General features: G+C 38.9%; 1 protein-coding gene across 1 annotated transcript in view; it reads right to left on the reverse strand.

Moving 5' to 3' along the window:
* The window catches only part of igdcc4 (immunoglobulin superfamily, DCC subclass, member 4), a 46,659-nt gene that overhangs the window by 10,268 nt on the left and 14,181 nt on the right, over positions 1-22,210 (reverse strand). Inside the window, exons 3-10 of the mRNA XM_037693830.1 lie at positions 15,884-16,025; positions 12,203-12,336; positions 4,860-4,994; positions 3,893-4,045; positions 2,576-2,986; positions 2,329-2,493; positions 1,821-1,958; positions 208-489 (exon numbers count right to left, since the gene is read on the reverse strand). Coding sequence (XP_037549758.1) covers positions 208-489; positions 1,821-1,958; positions 2,329-2,493; positions 2,576-2,986; positions 3,893-4,045; positions 4,860-4,994; positions 12,203-12,336; positions 15,884-16,025 — 1,560 coding nt within the window. The remainder of the gene's footprint in view (positions 1-207; positions 490-1,820; positions 1,959-2,328; positions 2,494-2,575; positions 2,987-3,892; positions 4,046-4,859; positions 4,995-12,202; positions 12,337-15,883; positions 16,026-22,210) is intronic.

The raw sequence follows: 22,210 nt of genomic DNA on the forward strand, positions 1-22,210 counted from the left end.
CACAGAGAGAACATGCAAACTCCACCCAGAAAGGCCTCTGGACTGGGGTTTGAACCAGGGACCTGCTTGCTGAGAGGCAGCAGCTCTACCAGTTGCGCCACCGTGCTGCCCTTATATATATATTTTTTTTTTTTTCTATTTTTTTAATGACGGCAAGTATGAATTTTGACATGCAAAAAGGTTTAAGGTTTAAGTTGCTCTAATATGTGGGTTTGACATTATGTCTCATTACATTACAACTGTTGGGTGAATTAATAGATATAAACAGGTTAATAAATACTCGTTGATCTGCTGTAGTGGTTTTCTTACCCAGGGTATGGTCAGTGTTGTAGTGGGCTAATGTTTTATGCTGGACCCACTCAGAGGGAGCACCAAAGCCAACAATGGTTCCAGCTGATATCCTCAGACGGTACATCCGGTTCGGATGAAGTTCTCTTAGTGTAAACTGAGTCTCGTTTCCTCTCACCTCCACTGAGAATACAGTGTCCACTGTAAAACACACATAATGCAAACATATGTGTATGGAAATCTTTTTTATTTTTATTTTGTACAGTTTTTATGCTGTGGCGGAGTTTTCAGTGAAGCTGCACAGGTATGATTAGCTTAGATTAGAGAAATGAAGATATATTTTTTAATAACACGGTGCCCTTACTGAATTAATTCACATATGGAATGGAAAATGGATTGTACTTATATAACGCCTTTCTATCTTATAAAGATACTCAAAGCACTTTCTGTGCCCTCATTTACCCATTCATACAACACTATTCTATATTTTACAAAGACTAATCAGAGCTTTATCACATTCATACACTGATGAGACACACATTGGAGGCAATGAGGGGTTCAGTGTCTTGCCCAGCGACACTTCAGCATGTGACCAATGGTGGAATCAAACCCCCAACTCTCCCAATGGCGGATGACTGCTCTAACCACTCAGCTACAGTTGCCCCAAAATATGCATACTATAGTCTTTCTCTCATTAACTTATGCTATAGGAAGAAGCACTAACGATTGGTGGTATTAGAACAATCGGTACGTCAATGTCCCCATTGCTGAGGTATTTGAATAGTGAAAGTTTGTAGATTTTAAGATAAGTGGTTTTCATAGACTGGAATTGAGCAGGAAACACAAGTAAACTTTAATATTTTTGGTGCAAAATATTCCAGAATGTAGGAGTTACACTGTGTGTCAGTATACATTTAAGTTTTTGACTATTTTTACGTGTTCAAAGCGGTGCAGAGTGACAGATTCTGGTGAGTGGAGGAATCAATTTTATTCATGACCAGACAAATGGCAGAGCCAGGGGGTGGCCAACAGTGGCCTTGGCCACAATACATTATGATTTGGTCACCCCAAGGGCCACCCCAATCATTTGAGAAATTTACACTTTCAAGCAATATAAAAACTAGAAAGCATAGTTTCCTCAAACAATAGGGACTGTCAGTTTACATATACATACGGCGATGACTGTCTTGGATTTTGACAGGGCAACCCAATATGTGATAGTGACCTTTCTTACACCCAGATCTAGCCACATATTAAAATGGAACTTGGTACCTCACTTAATTGTCATAAGATGGACAGACATTCATGGCGGTAAGTTATTATGCTCACATGGACGGATGGAAAAAAGGATGAATGGTATTTCCAATAAGCCCTTTTTACTCCACAATGGAGAACAAAAATACTCAGATAGAATTAATAAAGTTAATCAACAAAAATATGATAGAAATTCAGGAGTTTTACACACAACAGTAAGTTATACTGTCCTTTTCCACAACAGGACTGAAGTGTTACAAAAATTATTTGTTACACACCCTGATCCAGGGGGTTGTAATCAATTCGGTAGCGGGTAACAGCTCCTCGACTGTGTTGGGAGGACAGCGGATGCCACGTCAGCCTGATGTTGGTGGGAGTCATACTAACGACAGACAGCTGGGGAGGCACACTCGGCACTGTGGGGGACAAAAAGGGAACATAGTAATTAACTGAGTTTACCATTCTTGCCCGTCCTAAAGTTCTGCATAGGTTCTAGACAGCAGGATATTACAAAGTGTAGCAATTTTTATTTTAGTGAAACATTTAAAACATTTTACCAGAACAGGGTTTTGCTAAGAGAAAATTGTAACAGACATATGCAAAATAAAACAAAAATATATAGTTAGTCACATTTTAATTGAACTACTTCTTATAATTTTCAAATGACCACACTGAAACTGATCATTAGTCTCTTAAAGTCCATAGGAAGGCCCAAGTTGGTCTTATTTATTTTTACCTGTGTTGTGTGCTGTTGTTCTTTACTTGTGCAGTAGTTTATTCACTCACCGTCCTCCAGCATCTCCACAGTGACAGGCAGCGAGGGGGGGCTAGCTCCCATGGGAGCGTATGCCACAACGAAGAACGTGTAGGCAGTATGAGGGAGAAGCTCTTTGAAGAGATACTCTGTCGTCTCATTGTTTACAGCAAACCGATCCTCCACGTTGTCAAAACCTAAATTGAGGTAAAAATATTCATCTTTAAAATGTAGACCTGCTCACCTCATGACCGTACACTTTCAGTGCAGGACACCCACCTGCAGTGTGCTGGAAGTGCACAGAGTAGGCGATAATTTGGTCCGAGTTATACTCAGGCTTCTCCCAGGTGAGCAGGGCAGTGGTGCTGGAGTACGGCGTTGCAGACAGGTGGCGAGGAGGGCTGGGCAGTCCCTCCCTCACAATGACCGTCAGCTTGGCAGTGGCACAGGCTGTGCCGAGCTCACTGTCAGCTATGCACTGATAGTAGCCGGCATCTTCCAGAGCCAGCTGGTTGATGAGCAGCACTCCGGGACTTTGCGTCTTCACCCGTCTGAACGGCTTGATGAGCTGGCCATCCTTCAGCCAGCGCAGCACAGGAGGAGGCTCCCCGGAGCTGTTGCACAGAAATCTGGCTGTATTTCCTCGAGACAGGGACACTGACTCTGGGGGCTGAAGAATCACCGGAGGGGCTAAAGAACGAAGGAAGCAAAACGCTCACATGAACAAGATAAACCTCCAGAGAACATTTTGAAAGTCATTTTGTACATTTTAAAAGAACACCAAAAATTGTTGCTCTATTTCATAGAAAGATCTTTTCAGTGTTGTCCTACATTTGCAAATAGAATACACCACTTTTTGTAACAAGGGTGTTATATATAGGTTAAACCAAAATGAAACACCGTGTATAGGTCCCTCAGAGGGACTGACCAGTGGCTGGTGCTTAGCTTCAACTGTGTAAAGTATCAGTTAAACATATTTCATAGTACTCTCAATAACACCATTCTAAGAAATGGATCAGATACTCTCAACAGGGAGGCTTCAGAGAGTAGTCAAGACAGCACTAAAGATAAGTGGCTGCTCTGTCCTCTCCCTGATGGACATTTACACATCACGCTGCATCAACAGAGCAAAAAGCATAATCAAGGACAGTTCTCACCCGGGTTATCAACTGTTTGACTTGTTACCTTAAGGGAAGCGCTATAGGTGCATCAGAACAAGAACAAACAGGTTCTTTCCCCAAAGCCATCCCCACATTGAACTCACACATGCACTGATTTAATAATCTAACGTCCCAAACCTCTGGACTTCTATTGTGCAATACTACTAACATGTCATACTCTTAATTAGCTTACCTCTTAATTACCTTACTAATAGCCATAATGTGCAATATTCAAATTTATATAATTGTGAAATAACTTTTATGTTTTACTTTCATAGTGCTATATCTATATTGTGTTATATTTATTAGATATGTTTTTAAGCATGTTTGCACTGAAAAAGGAGTGACTCTCAATCTCATTGTACTTGTATAATGACAATAAAGGCATTCCATTCCATTATAAATATAATTTTAAACAAAATCACATTACTCTTACCAAGCACATGCAGCTCAGCAGCACCGATGACAAATTCTCTAGTCCTGGGCTTGTTGGCTCGGCAGACATAGACGCCAGAATGGTGACGCCTCGTGTCCCGTATCACCAGGTTAGTAGCAAGTACAACCACATCAGTGGAAATGGGCTTTCCGTCTGATCAAAAGAGAAAACAACTTAAGGCATGAGAGTCCAACGAGAGATCTAATAGATGGGATAAAATTATGCTGGTCTTGAAAGGAGGAGAGATCATTCATCAGTTTTTCATGACCTTACACACAGAATGAAGGGAGAGGAAATTCAGAACGCAAACTATCGGACATGTCATCTCACCATTTGACCAACAAGTGGCTCTATGGCTTCTCAGTCAGAGTTCAACAAAACATACTGACATTTATGAATTATTCAAATATGTCTATGTTTTGCATTAATAAAACATAAATACCCCTATTCACTTTACCCACCAATGTGTGGAAAGAAGATTTTCTTAACATTCTTAATGTATCAATGAAACAAAATGCTGATAATAGTGTCTGCAAAAGAATCCAGCTCAAACCTTTACTGCAAAACAAACAAGCAACAATGTTAACATCATAAAATGTTTGAGTGATTTGGTATACAGAAAATTGTAAACGAGGGAGTGACTGCTGAAGCAGGACAAGACTGGAGAAACCACACAGTGGCAGAGGACATTTCATTTTTAAATTGTGCAATTTCCATAAAAAAAAAAAAAGAAAACCGCCGTAAGACCCTGTGCGTGCTGACGTGAAAATAAACCAATATGATAAATAAACTCATGTAAATCAAGAAACCTACAGAAGATAACCAGTGAGACAAAAATACATATGTAGAAACAATATGTATGTGCCTTTTTCTGAAACACGTATAACAGCTTAAATAAAAGTGATGAACTAATGTGCTGTAAACAGATGGATGGGACAAAACAAGTGAGGGCCTTTGTGAGTTGTACCTCGTCTGCTCCAAGACACCAGTGGTTTTGGGTGACCTTGTGCCATACACTCCATCACAGCAGGGTGGCCAAGCATGACGGTGGCATTCTGAGGCGGTGCGACGATAACGACAGAGCTCAGGGCATCTTTAGGGACTGTAACAACAAAAATGTGTGCTGAAGCCTGAACAAGAACTGTTTTAATAGGACCTTTGAATTTGCTGTTAAGGTTGTTCTATGTTTGTTTAATTTGACAATCAAAACCCAAAAGTGATTTGAATCTTTGATGACCTGAACCACAAGTTCTACAATGTTATCACATTTTGGTTGCCAGCGTGAACTTTGCTGTGTATAAGAAAATCTTTGCGTTCTATCTAATTTGAAGGAAACCAGTATTTAAAATAAAAAAAAGGGTTTTAAGCTCAATCATCATGGTAGATAACAACACAAAAAATTAAATCATGTAATCTGGACCAGTTTCTTTAAGTGAGAAACCTTTTGTCCCCCATCCAGAGAACTTCCTCAGTCTATGATCTGCCAACCAGATCTGTCCCATAAGTAGCCTTCACTGCTGTGTTTCAAGCCAACTTCCTGTTGGAATCTCAAAAGTAGGCTTTTAACACATGCACAACACACCCATCCAAAACAATTAATCATCATATCCTGATGCATGCTCAATAATCCAGGTAGAAACATCTAAAAAAGTTAAGTCTAGTCCTCTGGACATTCAAAAAACAAAATAAAGCAAAACAACAAATAAAGGGGAGCAATATTATAGGCAGAAACATGGGTGTGCTATGGGGTCTCCAGTTTCTCCTATTGTTGCCAACCTGTACATGGAGGAGGTAGAAAAGAGAGCCTTGACGTCCTTTTCAGGGACATTACCAAGTCATTGGTTCAGGTATGTTGACGACACCTGGGTTAAAATTAAATCTCAGGAAGTCCAACATTTTACTGACCACATCAACTCTGTGGATAAATGTATAAAGTTCACACGAGAAGATGTAAAAATGGCAGGTTGGCTTTGTAGGCCTGTGAGGCCTCAGTCTCTGATAGAGGACATTCGCAAACTGAGGTGTACTGCAAACCCACCCACACAGACCAGTATTTGCAGTTTGACTCCCATCACCCTTTGGAGCACAAGTTAGGAGTCATCAGGACTCTGTATCACAGAGCAGACAGCGTCCCCACTAACTCAGGAGCCAGGCAGAAGGAGAAATCCCACACAAGACAGGCTCTAGAGCAATGTGGATATCCTAACTGGGCCTTCCTGAAAGCAGAGAAGAAACCCAAACAGGACTCCAGTCAGCCAACAGGTGAAAAGGAGGAACCCAGACCCAGACCAGTGGTCATTCCATATGTTGAGGGAGTATCAGAGAAACGGAGATGTTTATTTTCTAAACACAATGTCCCAGTGGCTTTTAAACCCCAAAATACATTACGGCAAAGACTGGTTCATCCCAAAGATCCAGTCCCCTGGCACAAGCAGAGCAATGTTGTGTATACTGTTCAGTTTCAGGAGGGTGATCAGTCTTACATCGGAGAAACTAAACAGCCACTGGCCAAAAGGATGGCCCAGCACAGAAGAGCAACACCATCAGGCCAGGACTCTGCGGTCTACACTCATCTCCAGGCCAGCGGTCACTCTTTCAGAGATGAAGATGTTCACATCCTGGACAGAGAGGAACGATGGTTTGAGAGAGGAGTAAAGGAGGCCATCTTTGTGAAAAGAAATTGTCCATCATTAAACAGGGGTGGAGGCCTCCGTGTTCAACTGTCCCCCTCTTACAATGCTGTGATTGTTAGGCTGATGGTCCTTCTTGATCATGTGATCAGCTGGTTTTGGTTGTCAGCAGCAAAACTGGTTGATCCACTACGAGAAAGTGCTATTTATAAGACTGAGCTGAATACAGCACCTCAGACTGAGGAAGTCTCTCGGATGAAAGACGAAACCTTTCTACTTTTTGTTGTTGTTGTTGTTTTGCTTTGTTTTGTTTTTTGAATGTCCAGAGGACCAGACTTAACTTTTTTAGAATTAATCATCATGTACAACAATCAAAGCTTACAACCCTTTTCCGAACCACTTTGACCTTGGTGTCCTCAGGCTGTTTCTGTGAGTAGCAAGTTGGCCATCTGGCCTAAAACATTTGACTGTTGTACATGATGATTAATTGTTTTGGATGGAACTGTTTTGCACATGTTAAAAGCCTGTTTCTGAGATTGCAACAGGAGTTTGGCTTGAAACACAGCAGTGAAGGCTACTTATGGGACATATCTGCTTGACAGGTCACAGACCGAGGCAGTCCGCTGGATGGGGGACGAAACGTTTCTCACTTAAAGAAAATGGTCCAGATGACATGATTTAAACTTTTTTGTCAGTATTTAAAGTGTTTTGAACTGTTTTAAAAGGAACTGTTGATGATTCATAGACACAGGACTTCATTTGTCGTTAGATCAGTCCCTTTCTTTTTATATGGTAGGAGTGGATACTTAAAAATAGCTTAAATTATCAGTACAGGTTTTCAAACATGTTGGTATTTTTAGGAACAAGAAAGAACAAAAACAACAACAACAAAAATAGCAGTACACACCTTAGAGTATCCTTCAGTGATATTACAGATAACATATTTAAAGACTGAGGTGAACCACTGCTCAGACCACTGACTGAAATAAATCAGAAGAAACAGGAAGCAACATATTTATGACAAAGATATCTGGGCACAAAGAGTTTGGCCTCAAGGCTGACATGGAGAAGGAGATCACAGATAAATTATGTTTTTTGCAAAAGCAGAAAAGGTAAACCATTTTATCAATTTGTGGAATGGCTTCAAAACTGAGAAATTCCTCTGCTCCACGGTGACAAAGGATGTAATTCAAAGCACATTTTTTATAGACGTAATAAATACTCATTTCTTGAGTGCACATCCATCCCCAAGGTGCAGCTGGTGCAAGCGCAAGCAATTTTATTGGCAATGATCTCAACACAAGTGGCTTGACGTCCAATAACCACATTATAAATTAACCACAGGGATTAAATAAAGTCAAACTGTTATTTATATGACATTGCCTATCGGTTTGCCTTTGAAAACAAATGCATGGCAGAGCGGGTCTTTAAGATAATAGATACTGTACGATGGGTATGGGTGCAGTAAAGCTCAAAGAGAAGATGAAGCAAAGAACACTTTAAAGTTGCTAAATGTGTCGGATTATCCACGTTTTAAGAAGAAACGCTCTAAAACCTCACCGAGCTGTCAAACGGTGCCTGCAGGTGGTGAGGTGTGCTATTTATATCCATGAAACTGAGCGAAGCAGTCCGACATTTGTTTTATGTAAACACGCATAACAGATTCAGTATGAGTTTATTTTTACAACAGCAAACTATTCTGAGGAAAAATCCTGGAAATGTTAGAGCAACTATAGATGAAGAAATTCATGGATGAAGACGAGGCCCAAGCCTCTACTGTGTCTTAAACTACAGTCTGAAATAGAAAAAATCTTCTTCTTTCGGCTGCTCCCTCCTTCAGGGGTTGCCACAGCAAGCGAACTCACACGAGGATTTGGCAATTGCTTTTTGCCGGATGTCCTTCCTGACACAACTACAAACCACCGAGCTACCACAGCCCTCTGTGTGACTCGACATAGGTTCATGGATCATGATAGGAAGGTTAAAGGCCTTGCTCAAAATGAGGGTGGAGGCGGATGGGGGCGCTTCACCCACATTTTGACGTTACGGTTAGCAGGGAGGTTCCAACCGGTGACCTTCTTTTAAAAAAAGAAAACAAACAAACAAAAAAAATGTGACCTTCTGATCACAGGTTTGCATCTCAAACCTCTGCGCCACCACTCCCCCACAAAAGTTAACTGAAGGATAGCGGTGCTTAACTCACCTGCAGTTCAGCAACACAAAGGTAGAAATTCAAGCTGTGCCCAGATCCTGAATTTAGACTAAAAATAAATAATAATATTAAAAAAATATGTAAGTTAATCTGTACAGAATTAAAGCCACTATTTATTTTTTACATAATATTCTGGTTAATATGATTTTTCCTCTTTATGATCTTACTTGTGTGATTTTATATAAAGATGTGTGCATTTTTTTTTAAATAATTTCATTGTTTGTTAGTTAGAATTCTCCCTGAAGTTTTGGGTGATATTAGAAGTTTGACCTTTCTCTAAAAAGCTTAACCTGGAAGAAAAAAAAACTACAAATTGGGCATTATATCAAAACTCTGATATGTGCCAGTGTTTTGTCCTTGATTACATTAAATCTTTTTGTCAAAGTTTAGGAAAAAAAACAAAAAACTTTTGTGAGCTGATGATTAATTTGATAAATAAATAAATAATACGATAGTTTGTTTTGACCATCATAGGTGGTTTCAGGTATTTAGAGTCAGCCGATTGACAGTCTTCTGTTGCCTTGACTGATAGCAAAGAAAAGCTTATGTTATGTTATAGTGTTTATTTGTCATATGCAGGTTAACACAGTGTCAACAATGCAATGCTCATGATGAGAATAACTGATTTGATAAAAAAAATAAAATAAAAAATAAAAACTGACTTAGAGGCCAATAACTTAAACATCTGAACAGGAATTGTATAGGAACCGCATAACTGGATTTGTCATGGTAGCATTTCATCAGTGAGTTCAGTCGGTAAATAAAACAACAAAAAAAGAGTTCTTACTGGAGACTGACCTGCACAACTAAACATCACGACTCATTGAATAGAAAAGTCAAACTGTAATGTCAGTGGCCTTATGGAAGTTGAACTATAAACTAAGAATTTATCAACAACGAACGAAGAAAATGACGATAGACACTGTAGAGTCATAGACACTATAGTTGCTCTAACATTCTGTTTTAATTCTGAAGGACAAGCAGCATAAATGTAAGAGAATTTCTTACGTAACGTAAAGTTAAAGATTCTACTTTAGTCAGACTCAGAGTCAGAGAGGTTTAATTGTCATTTCATCTACGTACAAGTACATAATGAAACGAAACAGCATTCCTCCAGGATCATGGTGCAACACAGAACATAACGTGCAAAAAAATACAACACGCAGTGTAGATACACAACAGAACAATAAATGCAAACAGACCAATAATAAATGCAAAAATACATCTAAAATAATCAGAATATTCTAATCTAGATAAATAATTAGGAGACAAGACTAGAGACACTTGTTATTAGTACCGTACTTTTTGCTGTATAAGTCACACCTTTTTGCATAAATTAGCATGCCCTGTGACTTATACAGCAAAGCGATGTATTTATGTTATTCATTTTTTTCCATATTTATAACCCAATTTTTGGCTGAGATCTGACAATTTCATTCATTCTGACATGGAAAATATTGAACACTACCATTTTCAGCCACTAGAGAGTGCTCGAGTAACATAGCAAGCCAAGTGTCTCATTAATAGGTAAAAGTGGATATTAATGACACACTTGGCTTGCCATACAGCCACTTTCGTCTTGCTCCAGAACTCCTGGAGCAAATGTAAAACCAGCATTTCACCACGCTGCCCAGGCAAAATGCAGCTGGTTTGACCATTAATGTGCTTTTATTAAGGAAAAGTTAAACTGAAACACACCTTTACTATAATGTCGGGCAAACAAATAATTGTTTTTAGGTGGTTAGTTTGGTAAATTTTGAAGAAATGCACAGTGAGTCCTCACTCTGCGCGCTCCCGCTTCTGCAAATCGAATTTTGAAATGAAGCTGATTTGACTGTGAAAGTGCATTACATGTTCCTGTTTTTAGTTTTCTACATTCACCTTAGAATCTACCTGTTTTTTGTTACTTTTCTTTTTTTAGCCATCCTATTTGTTAAAAAAAATAATAATAACAATTTGTATGACTTTTTATAACTGTTTATTGTTGTCACTGTTGTCCATTGTTGTCATCATTCTTTGTTGAAATCAGGTCTCTCTTGTAAATGAGTCCTCGAGGCTCAATGGGATTTACCTGTCTAAATAAAGGTTGAATGAAAATTAAGGAAAAGTTAAAATGAGACACACCTTTGGTATAATTTCGAGCAAACAAATAATTGTTTTTAAGTGTTAATTTTGTTAAATTCTTGTTAAAGTCCTCCCGTGTATGCTCCCGCGGCCGCCATATGGCAGCCAATCAATTTTTGGCACAACACCAGCCCACATTTCTGGGTGGTCAGCGGTGACGCATAATAGATGCGACTCTTATGGCGAAGCAATGTGTATGGCGGCGAGTACGGTACATGTGTAGGTGGTACATGAAGTAGAAACGATCTGATATGTGGTTAGCAGCGTAAAGTTATTCTATTTTTATATTTTCTATTTTTACAAAATAAACAAAGAACTTTAGTAGAAAACACGTATCAGACATTGTTCTTACAAGCAATTTGGCTTTTAGCCCATGAATCATTTCAAAATTAAAATTGTCAAGGTGTGCTAGATCTGGCGCTCTGGCTCTTTGTACACAAAATAATAAAAAAAAAAAAAAAAGATTTTGTTTTTAAAAAAATCTTTGCAAAGTTGAAACATGGCCCAAAATGTCCAGGACTAGCATTATGTGTCAATATAGAATTTCAATTTTATGTTATTTGTTTTATGGATAACATAAATTCAAGGCCAAAATATGTTTTATAGCTGTCAAACCTATCAAAATGAACATTAAAATATATTTTTTTGTCCACTAAACTCTTTAAACACATTATGTGATAGTAACTGTGATGTTGCAGCACTGTCTAACAACAGAATATGAGTTCAGGGACACTTCTAAAAAACATGTTTTGTGAACAAGTGCATTTTAGGCATTTTTAGATGGATCCCCTGCCAAAGTGTTGTCATGTTTTTAAATTCAGTGTTTTTCATTTTTAAATCCAAGTGGTATAAAAATTAGGGAATGTCTTGAAATAGACATATTTACAATCATTCCATCATTATATCTGCAAATATTTACTAAAAATGACTCATGATGGTTAGGCCTCCTCTACAGTGAACCACGTTTTGTTTGTACTTTGTTTTTTTCTGGCACAAAGTCAAAAGAATATTGTAAACAATAATTTATGTTATATCTTTACATTATACTTTAAAGAGGATTGGCTATGCTTGTAAAAGTTGAAATAAAGCATAAAGATTGTATTTAAAGACATTAGCCACCTTGAGGCCGAATTAAAACTTTTCTTGTGTCTTGATCACTGCAAAGATTTCATTTCAATGAATATGCGGATAATGAAAATACACTAAATTCAGATGTCTTTTCTTTGTCCGCACCGAACAAACACGTCTTTCAAACCCGTGGATCTAAATGATGCTTCAGAGACTGAGTTGGCAGATTCAGGTTGTGCCTCGTCACAGATTGTAAAGCTCTGGAGCGGCACTCACCTGTAGTGACAATAAGTCGGCCTTCATCACTGATGTCCTTTCTAGCAGAATTGGATGCAAGGCAGCGGTAGACACCCTCATCTTCTTTAGTCACCTCCAGAATCTGAAGAACCCCGTTGGGAAGGGAAATGAACCTGTCACACAGAGGAGAGTAAAACAGAGAGAAACAACAAAATAAATGACTCTATGCCCTGAAGCATGAAGCATCCAACATATCCGCTCTACTTGGATCCTGCTAGGTTTACCTTCACTTCACAAGGCTCGACTTGCTTTTCCAGTAATAAAATATTTTAACCACTACAAACAAATAAATCCAATGACTATATCATGCACTTAAAGATAGCATTTCACTCCTTTTTGGTTTATTTTAGAATTGAAGAATTTCAAAAATCATCAGATTAGATAATTTTTCCAATGCTTTATTCATATTAGTAATATGCACTTTGTCAGTTTTATTTTAGATAATTTTAGGTTAAACATTTATGACTCATTAAAACAAGATAATGAGGACCCTGTAGAAATAAAATGTAATTCTGTTTCTTTACTTTTACCACAAATGACTAACAACCAAAATATGACCCATCGATAGTTTCTATTCAGTTACAGTTTACAAAGTTTGTTTTCTCAGTCATCCAGGTATATAACAACAAAAAAGGTTGAATCATGTCATTTGTCATCAACAAAAAAAACGAAGTCCAGATGACATGATTCAACCTTTTTTGCAGTTACAATTTAGTTTCTGTACATAGCACCAATGGACTACATACGCCATCTCAGGGCACCATACAAAAGCATTCACATGAATTATAAGATTTCACTTAGCCAAAAAAAATAAAAAGCTCTGTCATAGCAAGCAGATTGTGTAAATCTTGACTTCATCAGAATCTCTCATCCTGAGCAGCACAGTGGCGACAGTGGAAAGAAACAACTCCCTTTTAACAGGAAGGTCTCTCTGGCAGAACCAGGCTCAGGATGGGAAGTTATATGCCTCGACTGGCTAGGGTTAGTGAGAATGGGAAAGAGACAAACATTGAATGACTGGTCCAAGTGTAGTTTCTTTGGGAAGACAAGAAAAACAAGAAAACAATAGAAATAATAAAAAATACAGACGTGAAGATTAGAGCAAGTAAAGACAGCACCAGAGTGGTCAGTTTGTTGCCCAGCAGTCTAAGTCAAGTCAACTTTATTTATAGAGCACATTTAAAACAGAACCTGTTATCAAAGTGCTTAGCAAAGTCTAAGCCTATAGCAGCATAACTAATAACTCCAAAAACCCAAGCCAACCTTAATTTCTATCAGGTCTCTCTTGTAAATGAGTCCTCGAGGCTCAATGGGATTCACCTGTCTAAATAAAGGTTGAATGAATGAAAAACTATAGGATTTATCCAAAAGGAAAGTGTTAAGCCTTAAAAGTCGAGAGAGTGTCAGCTTCATGGACAGACACTGTAGGTGGGTTCCACAAGAGAGGAGACTGAAAACAGCTCTGCCTCCCATTCTACTTTTAGAAACCACAAGGAAATCTCTCCACAACCTCTGGTAAGATTGGGGAGGGGACCAAAAGAAACTTGGGAGTCTGGCAGTGTTTTGGCCAAGTTCATTTGAAAGGAATGTAAGGCAAAAGGAAGTGGAATGGTAATGGGAAAAAAAAAAGAAAGTGAGTTTATCAGGATGACTGCAGAAAAAACATTAATAAAGCAAATACATTTGCAAAGAGATAGCAGGAAGATACTGTATGCATGAGGAGAAAATGTAGGTTGAGAGTTAAAAGGAAAAGAGAAAGACATGAAATAATATCAATGAGAATGAAAAAAAGAAACATTGAAGCAGGAGAGAACAAAGGAAGAGAAGAGCCACTGATGCATCAACCATCCTTTGGCTGATGTTACCGAGAGGCCATTAATACCGCCTGGGGCAGCAGAACAGCACCCCACCAATCAGACCTTCTAAAGCAGTGAGCTGTTTGCAGGTCATGCAGGGCTACAGCAGTCATTAACAGTTCACACTGAATAATGAGGCTGGAAATAAATTCAAGGGCTTCAGGGGCATAGCACAATGTCCATATTGTTAGTAGCAAATTCGTTTATTTGTGAGAAAGAACTGAGAAAACAAACTCTTCAAGATGCAACCACAGGCTTATATATATTTGTATTTTTTTAATCCGTGACTTAACAGAACGATTACACAAGGGGCTTTTTTTGTTGTTTTTAAGAGTTGTGTTTATTCTTCAAAGTCCTTCTGAGATCTTGATATGTCATTTTAAGTACAGCTCTATTCTTAGACTTCTCACTGGAAATTGACACTTTAAAAGAAAATCCATAAAGCTAATTCACTCGAACTGACAGATCAGTGTGTATTGTATAAAATACCTGGTTGTTAGACATGTAAACTATGGTAAATGGACTGCACTTATCTAGCACCTTTCCATATTATCAAGATACTCAAAGCACTTTACAGTACAATCTGTGTCCTCATTTACCCATTCATACAGCACTCTACTAGATCTCTACAAAGAGTAGTCAGTGCTTTATCGCATTCATACATTGATGGGACACACATCGGAAGAAATGAGGGGCTCAGTGTCTTGCCCAGGGACACTTAGGCATGTGACTGCTGGTGGATTCGAACCCCCAACTCTTGCATTGGAGGACAACTGCACTTACCACAGCCACAACCGTCCTAAACTACAAAAAGCAACAAAAAATTTTCCGATTCCTTATGATTTACATGTACATGTAAAATATACTGTATACAGTATAACAACAAAGAAGCCTTTCAAATATTACTTTTTATAAACATTTTCAAGTTCACTATCTGGATTACACATAGGTTTCACAGTAAGGTAAAGATGGCACAGAAACATGTGAATTCATTTTTATTATTCTTAATCCTATTCATTAAAAAAAAAAAAAAAAAATTCTCATAGCTTTAGATCCGAAGCAAGTCAATAACTTTAAATTTAACTTCTCACTGAAATGCTTGTTGTCTATTGTTTGGTCTTGCTAACTTGAGTATTAAAAAAGTATTGTTATTGTATTATGATGGCTGGTAGTTTGCAAATTACATCACTCCAAAATGAGGGGTTTAACACCAACAAGAGGTAAGTAGCACAACGATCTTTGAGTAAATCTGAACACACAACACAAATCAAAGTACAAAATAAAAAGAGTAATTTCTTAAACTTGGAGTGATCAGTCAAAATTAGCATGTACGTAAAAAAAAAGAAAAAAAGAACACAGTGTGGTCATTTCATAAAACCAGAATAATTTCCACAACCATGTCTTATAGATGAAGAATGCCACAGTTATACAGCACAGCTTAAACACTCTGTGGACAAAATAAAGAAATCGCCTCAAAAAGATCCGCCACTTTGTAGGTTTGTATCAACATTCAAAATCTGCTGAGTCAGTTTAGCCCACTGACATCATTTATGTGTGTAGGGATTCAAAGGACCCTTAATGAATTTTGACCCAGATCTTAAAGCCCAATGAGCACCATGTGAGTGACAGTTAAACATATTGTATTCATTAGTTGCACTTGCAGGAGACTCAAATGATATTAACTGCAATAAAATCATATGTTGTCACTTTGCTAATTCATCTGAATAGAGAAAGAACATACCAAATATACATACATATTTTAATAAAAAATATAATACCACAACAAAATACAAAGTGAGTTTACCTTGTTTCATCAGGGATGGCCACTCTGTCTTTTTCCCAGGTTATAACAGGAGTGGGCACTCCTTCAATTCGGCACTCAAAGCGAGCAGATTCTCCAAAGGGCACTGTTTGTGATGATGGCTCCTGATAAAACTGAGACAGACCTAAAGGGTCCAGAAGTAAGATTACTGGGTTATACATAGAAACAGAATTGTCCTTGAGGAGACATGTAGAAAAAAAAACAACCTAATCAAATTTATAGATGTGTATCTCAACCTTTATTGTTGGCCTTTTTCACAAAACAGATCTGTGACATGAACTCAAAGATAAGTCATCTTTTGGCATCCTCAAACATTATTAATCGAACCAGCCATGCCCTGATGATGTGAGCTTAAAAAAATGAAGATGGAGTTGTAGAACCATAGGAGGTGTGGTACTATTTGCATATAATATTTAATAACTCCCAATATAACTTTTGTAACTGGCTGATAAACTGTCATCACTACTCTCAAGGCACAATGGCAGCTTTTCCTTTGATGCGTTGGATGTTTTGGCTCTGGATTTCCCCTGTGGGTATTGCAAAGCAGCAGAGGGCAGCAGGGAGTATGGTCTATGGGCTTCTAACCTCTTACCCCCACATGCTGTTGGAAGAAAGAACAAAACAGGCAAACTGTCCCAACCACTTTGCCTGCAGCCCTGACTAAGAAGAGTAGAGTGGGGGGAGGATGAATAAAAAGAGCACAAAAAGAAGACAGAGTAGGCACCATACCACTGAAAATAAAAAGAGAAATTCAGGAAAATGCTAATCCTAAATTATATAAACTAGGCAAAACAGCTTAGAGTTACATTCACCAAAAAAAAAATAAAAAAATATATATATATACAAAATACTAATATTACATAAAATTGTGTTCAAGGACAACACAATGAAGCCTCTAAACATACTAGTTGTTTAGCAGGAATTCTAATTTCCATAACACAGTTTTTCCATTTGAACATAACTGCAAAACTAATTCAAGCCAGGGCTGCATTTTAGTACACTTTATCATTGATGTTGCCTTGCAGCAAGAAAGTCCTGGGGTTGACTCCTAGCAGGGACTTTCCTGCACTACATTTTTTCCAATACATTGTACATGAATGGGTTGTCTCAGTGCATTTTGAGTGAAAGTATAGTATTTCTGCTTCATTTTGTCCTTTTGTGTACACAATTACAATTTGGAGAGTGGTGGCGCAGAGGTTAGAGAAGGTGGGCCTGTGATCAGAAGATTGCTGGTTCAAGCCCCGGTACCGACAACATCAAAAATGTGGGTGGGGTAGGTGAAGCATCCACACCTGCCCCCACCCTCATTCGCCCGTCGTAAACATGACTTTTACACAATAAATTGAAAAAAAAACAAAAAAAAAACACTAAACTTTCCAGTAATGGTTCACATGCTAACAGTGCCTGATTTATCTTCCCACAGTGCAAAAAGATGCATGTTTGGTGAGATGGCAACACTAAATTGACCCTAGATGTGAGTGTGAGCATGAAGTAGTTAGTTTGTTACTAAGTGGACTTGTGATGGACTGGCATCCTGTCCAGAGTGTATCCCATCCTTTGTCCAACGACTGTCAGAGAAATAGTCACCATCTCACCGTGACCCTGCAGAAGGACAAGCAGGTACGGTTAGGCCTATCACAATAACACATTTCCCTGGGTGATTAATTGTCTCAGAAATTATTGTGATAAACGATAATATTGTTTGAGAAGAAACGTTGGTTAATTTTGGTGTGCAGTACCTTTTTTGACCACTGAATGGCAGTATAAGACTGTTTGAACCAAAGGATGGATAGTGAGGGAGCGAGCAGCGTGTCTCTTTAAGAAAAATGGGAGGCCCTTTGACATGACATGGGCTGTCTCTCGTTCCTGTTTTTCAGTTCTCAAAATGGTGGATACTCAGTGTTGTTTGAGCTCATTAGCATAACGTTTGTCACACAAAGCTTTTAATAAAAAATCTGTAAATAAGTTCTCTGTTTATTTTTGCAGAGAAAAACAACTTTTTGAATGAAGGCGTGGGTTTCAACTGTGAATTTTGGAACTTTGACAAGACAGAGGTTTTTCCCCCCGAGGTTGGCCTGTTAGCTTAGCTCGTAGCTTAGCTGCTTTTAACGATCCAAAAACACGATTTTGGACGGTTCAAACTGATTTTAAAGAGAAAAGAGAAAGGGAGGGGTCAGTGAAGAGCACTGGAGTTGAGCCTTTTGTCATCCAGTATCCAATAGAACGAGAGAGTCACGAAGAAATGATAAAGCCGATGAACGAAAATGAAGTCGATAATTTTCATTTATCATGCGATTAATTGATTTTGTGTTTTTCACGACAGGCCTAGTTACGGTAAAAGAAAAATGGTTAAATGGATAGATTTTTTAGAGCAAATTTATACGAACTGCAAACATAATAATTATACAGTGAAGCTACATTTATAAGTTGTTGTCGAACAAGCAAGCATGGACATTTTTTTTTCTTTTACTACCTAACAATTTTTTTTTTACAAATTCACATTTTTTTTGTAAGGAGATGGGGACCAAAATGGTTTTACCTCCGTTTACTCCGTTAGACTGGTTCAAATCATATCTCTCTGACCGCACTCAATTCATTCAGCTCAAATCCCTTCGTTCCCAGTCTCCCCTCGTCTCCACGGGTGTCCCCCAAGGCTCTGTCCTCGGACCCCTCCTCTTCATCATTTACCTCCTTCCTCTAGGTCACATCTTACGTAAATTTAGTGTCCATTTTCACTGTTATGCTGATGACACACAGCTCTACCTGTCAACAAAACCAAACTCCACCCACCCACCCTCCATCCTCACCGACTGTCACAATGAGCTAAATCACTGGTTTTCTAACAACTTCCTACAACTAAACAGTAACAAAACAGAAATCATTCTTGTCGGTACCAAAAACTCTCTTTCAAAATCAGAAAATCTTCTCATCCCCTTTATCAACTCCTTGCTATCCCCCTCGCCTCAGGTCAAGAGTCTTGGTGTCATCCTCGACACCACTCTCTCCTTCACTTCACACATCAACAACGTCACTCGGTCTGCCTATTTCCATCTCAGAAATATTGACCGTCTCCACCCTTCTCACACACCCCGCTCCACAGCTATCCTTGTGCACAGTCTTGTGACTTCTCGGATTGACTACTGCAACTCCCTTCTTTATGGCCTCCCCAACAAATCTCTCCAGAAGCTACAATTGGTACAGAACTCAGCTGCCCGTGTCATCACTCAAACCTCCTCCTATAACCACATCACTCCAGTCCTGCAGCAGCTCCACTGGCTCTCGGTTAAATCATGCATAGTCTTCAAAATTCTTCTTCTCACTTTCAAAGCTATCCACAACCTTTCCCCTCCGTACTTATCTGACCTCCTACACATCTCCATCCCCTCTCGCTCTCTCAGATCCTCCTCTTCACTACACCTCCATGTACCCTCTGCCCGCCTCTCCACCATGGGGGGCAGGGCCTTCACCTGCTCTGCTCCTCATCTCTGGAACTCTCTACCCCCTGACTTAAGAAACACCACCTCTCTTTCTATATTCAAGACTGCTCTGAAAACACATCTCTTTAGACTCGCTTATCCTTAACTTTGCTGTATGTATTTTATATTCTTTACGCATTTTATATTCTGTATGTATTTTATATTCTTTATGTAATTTATTCCTGTTGATCTGTGTTCTTACTGTAAAGTGTCCTTGGGTGTCATGAAAGGCGCTTTTTAAATAAAATTATTATTATTATTATTATTACCTTCTTGCTTAACTTCATATTTAAAACTAACAACTATTTTGACTTTTTGTTGTTGTTGTTTTTTATGAACTACCAAATTAACATTAATTGGAAAGAACACAAGGGTTGCTTCTTATCCTTGGACCACATTTTGTCCACACGCCTTGAAGATGATAATGATGTACAGATGATGGTTAGATAGTTGTACAAAAATTGGCACCCATTTTTAAACGACAAGCATACAGTGGAATTAAATTATTACCTGCGAGAATAAATGAAAACATGAAGGTATTTTTATTTTCTTAGTGAGTAAGCTTAAGCACATAAGAACCATATGACTAGATGTCAGCAGCATTTTAGTAAGAATAAAAGTGGAAAACTAGCTAACTAGTTCTAGCAGTGGTGCGCGCAGTTTAGCTGTTGTTTAACAGCAAATAATGGAATATTTTTTTTGTTTAGTGATTTAGCGTTTGGCAGCATGGTGGCTCAGCTGGTAAAGTTGTTGCCTCTCAGCGAGAAGGTTTCAGGCTCAAATCCCAGCCCTGGACCTTTCTGACTTTCTGGGTGGAGTCTGCATGTTCTCTCTGTGCATGCGTGGGTTTTCTCCAGGTACTCTGGTTTCTTCCCACAGACCAAAAGCATGCATGTTAGACTGATTGGTAACTCTAAATTGTCCCTAGGTGTGAGTGAGAGTGAATGGTTGTTTGTCTTGTTTGTCTCTATGTGTCCCTGTGATGGACTGGAGACTGGTCCAGGTTGTACCCCATCCCTTGCACAGTGATAGCTGGACATGGGCACCAGTGACCCCCTTGACCCAAAAAAAGGGAAGAAGTGGGTAAAGAGGATGGATGGATGGATTAGCATTTTTGTTAACTTTGGAAATTGTTAGCAGAATTAACTTCCCCTAAATTTTGTTTCAACAACTTTAGATTCGCTAACAATATTTACAAGCTTGTTCCTGTTTGTTTTGGGTGTGTCTCGATGAGTCTAGACATGCTATTGGCTTACTACGTGTACATGTGACAAGACAAGACTGGTCAACGCACCTTTAACTGGAAAGAGATTAAGACATGTGACGCAGAATGAATTAGTCATTTAAGCGGTTAACGATTTAGCATTAGCTTCCATTAGTTTTTTTACTTGTTCAGTGGTTTAGCGTTAGCAAAGCTAATTTTTTTGTTAGCAGAATATGGGGTAGCTGTGCCCACCACTGCTAACTGGTTTGCACAGACAAAGATTGCATCCAGTTTAAAAAAAAGTGATGGCACCTTGGGTTAGACTTTGAGCAATACTGGAGCACAATTTTTGTTTTGGGACAAAAAATATATTTTTTCCAACCTATATCACAGTAACTGTTTGTAACAGATACTGTAAACCTGGTGATTGATGTTTTTCTGTCACACCGATGGAGGAAAGTTTCTCCATGAGTATGGTGGCCATAGTAGCAGAAAAGATCTGAGTCAATCAGGAAAAAAGCAGGCTTAGTAGGCTTCACAGGAGGCCTTGGTGATTAACCCTCACTACTTCCACACCTTACACAGTGTGATAACCAAAGTCCCAGAGCTACACATGATGTGTGCCAGCACCTGACAGGATGCCAAGCTCTCTGAGTGTGGGGGAGTGTGTGCACGTGTGAATTGTAGTGTGTTTCTAAAGAGCTACTGTACTTTTAACCTCAGTGATTATTCGAGTGCCTCCCTTGATACTTATAAACTCATGGACTCATTGTGTTTACATTACAGGATCACCATGTGCATCTTATCTGTGGAAATGTGCACGTGGGGGTGAATGACAGCTGAAAAGCAAGAGTGCACAGTTGCAAATGTGAATGAAAGAAGGGAGAGGGGTGAAGAGCTTTAAACAAGGCACTTTGCCCATACTGCGATGGGACAATGCTGACCGGCTAAACCCCCACCTCTGCTCTTTCAAAGCATAATTATATTAGTTTTTTCCCAGGGCTCATGATGAGATTCCATGGCAGGTCACACCAGAAACATGAAGATCACCCTGTCAGACATTGACAAGCTGACAGTTCTGAGGTTGTGATGACACAGGCTAGTTTTTTTCTTGAAGCAGACCCAGCTAAAGGTCACATTCCAAGACAGAGGTGTCAAAAAAATTATGTCCAGTTGTTTCCTAGCAACAAGGTATTTCTGTGTTAAGGAAGGTTTTTTTAGGCATCTGTTTAAACATTTAATTAAATAAAGATTAGGTCCCCAATGAAATATTTTTAACTGTTCTTTCACTCCTTCTTTTTAAACTATTTTTATTTTCTTTCTTTCCCCCGTTTCTGGCCTGTTTTGACTTTACCCCGACTCTCCCTCCCTGCCTTTGTCTGTCCTTCTTTATGTGCCCCACTCTTTGGCCCCACAGCTATCAGATTGCAGCATTTTTCCCCTCCCCTTGTGCAAGCAGATAATTCCACCCGTGACCTCTTTGCTGCCCAGCTTTAAGGCAGAGATTGTGAAAGCTCATCAAGCAAACCTCCAGCCTCAACAGATACTGGAAACACACACAGCCCAATCAGTTTTGGCACAAATGTAGAAATGCCCTTTAACTACAAAAAATAGAAGCCTTCTATTATG

The sequence above is a fragment of the Nematolebias whitei genome, chromosome 2, assembly GCF_014905685.2.
Source record: "Nematolebias whitei isolate Nwh7 chromosome 2, NemWhi1, whole genome shotgun sequence".
In the NCBI taxonomy this organism is placed as follows: Eukaryota; Metazoa; Chordata; class Actinopteri; order Cyprinodontiformes; family Rivulidae; genus Nematolebias; species Nematolebias whitei.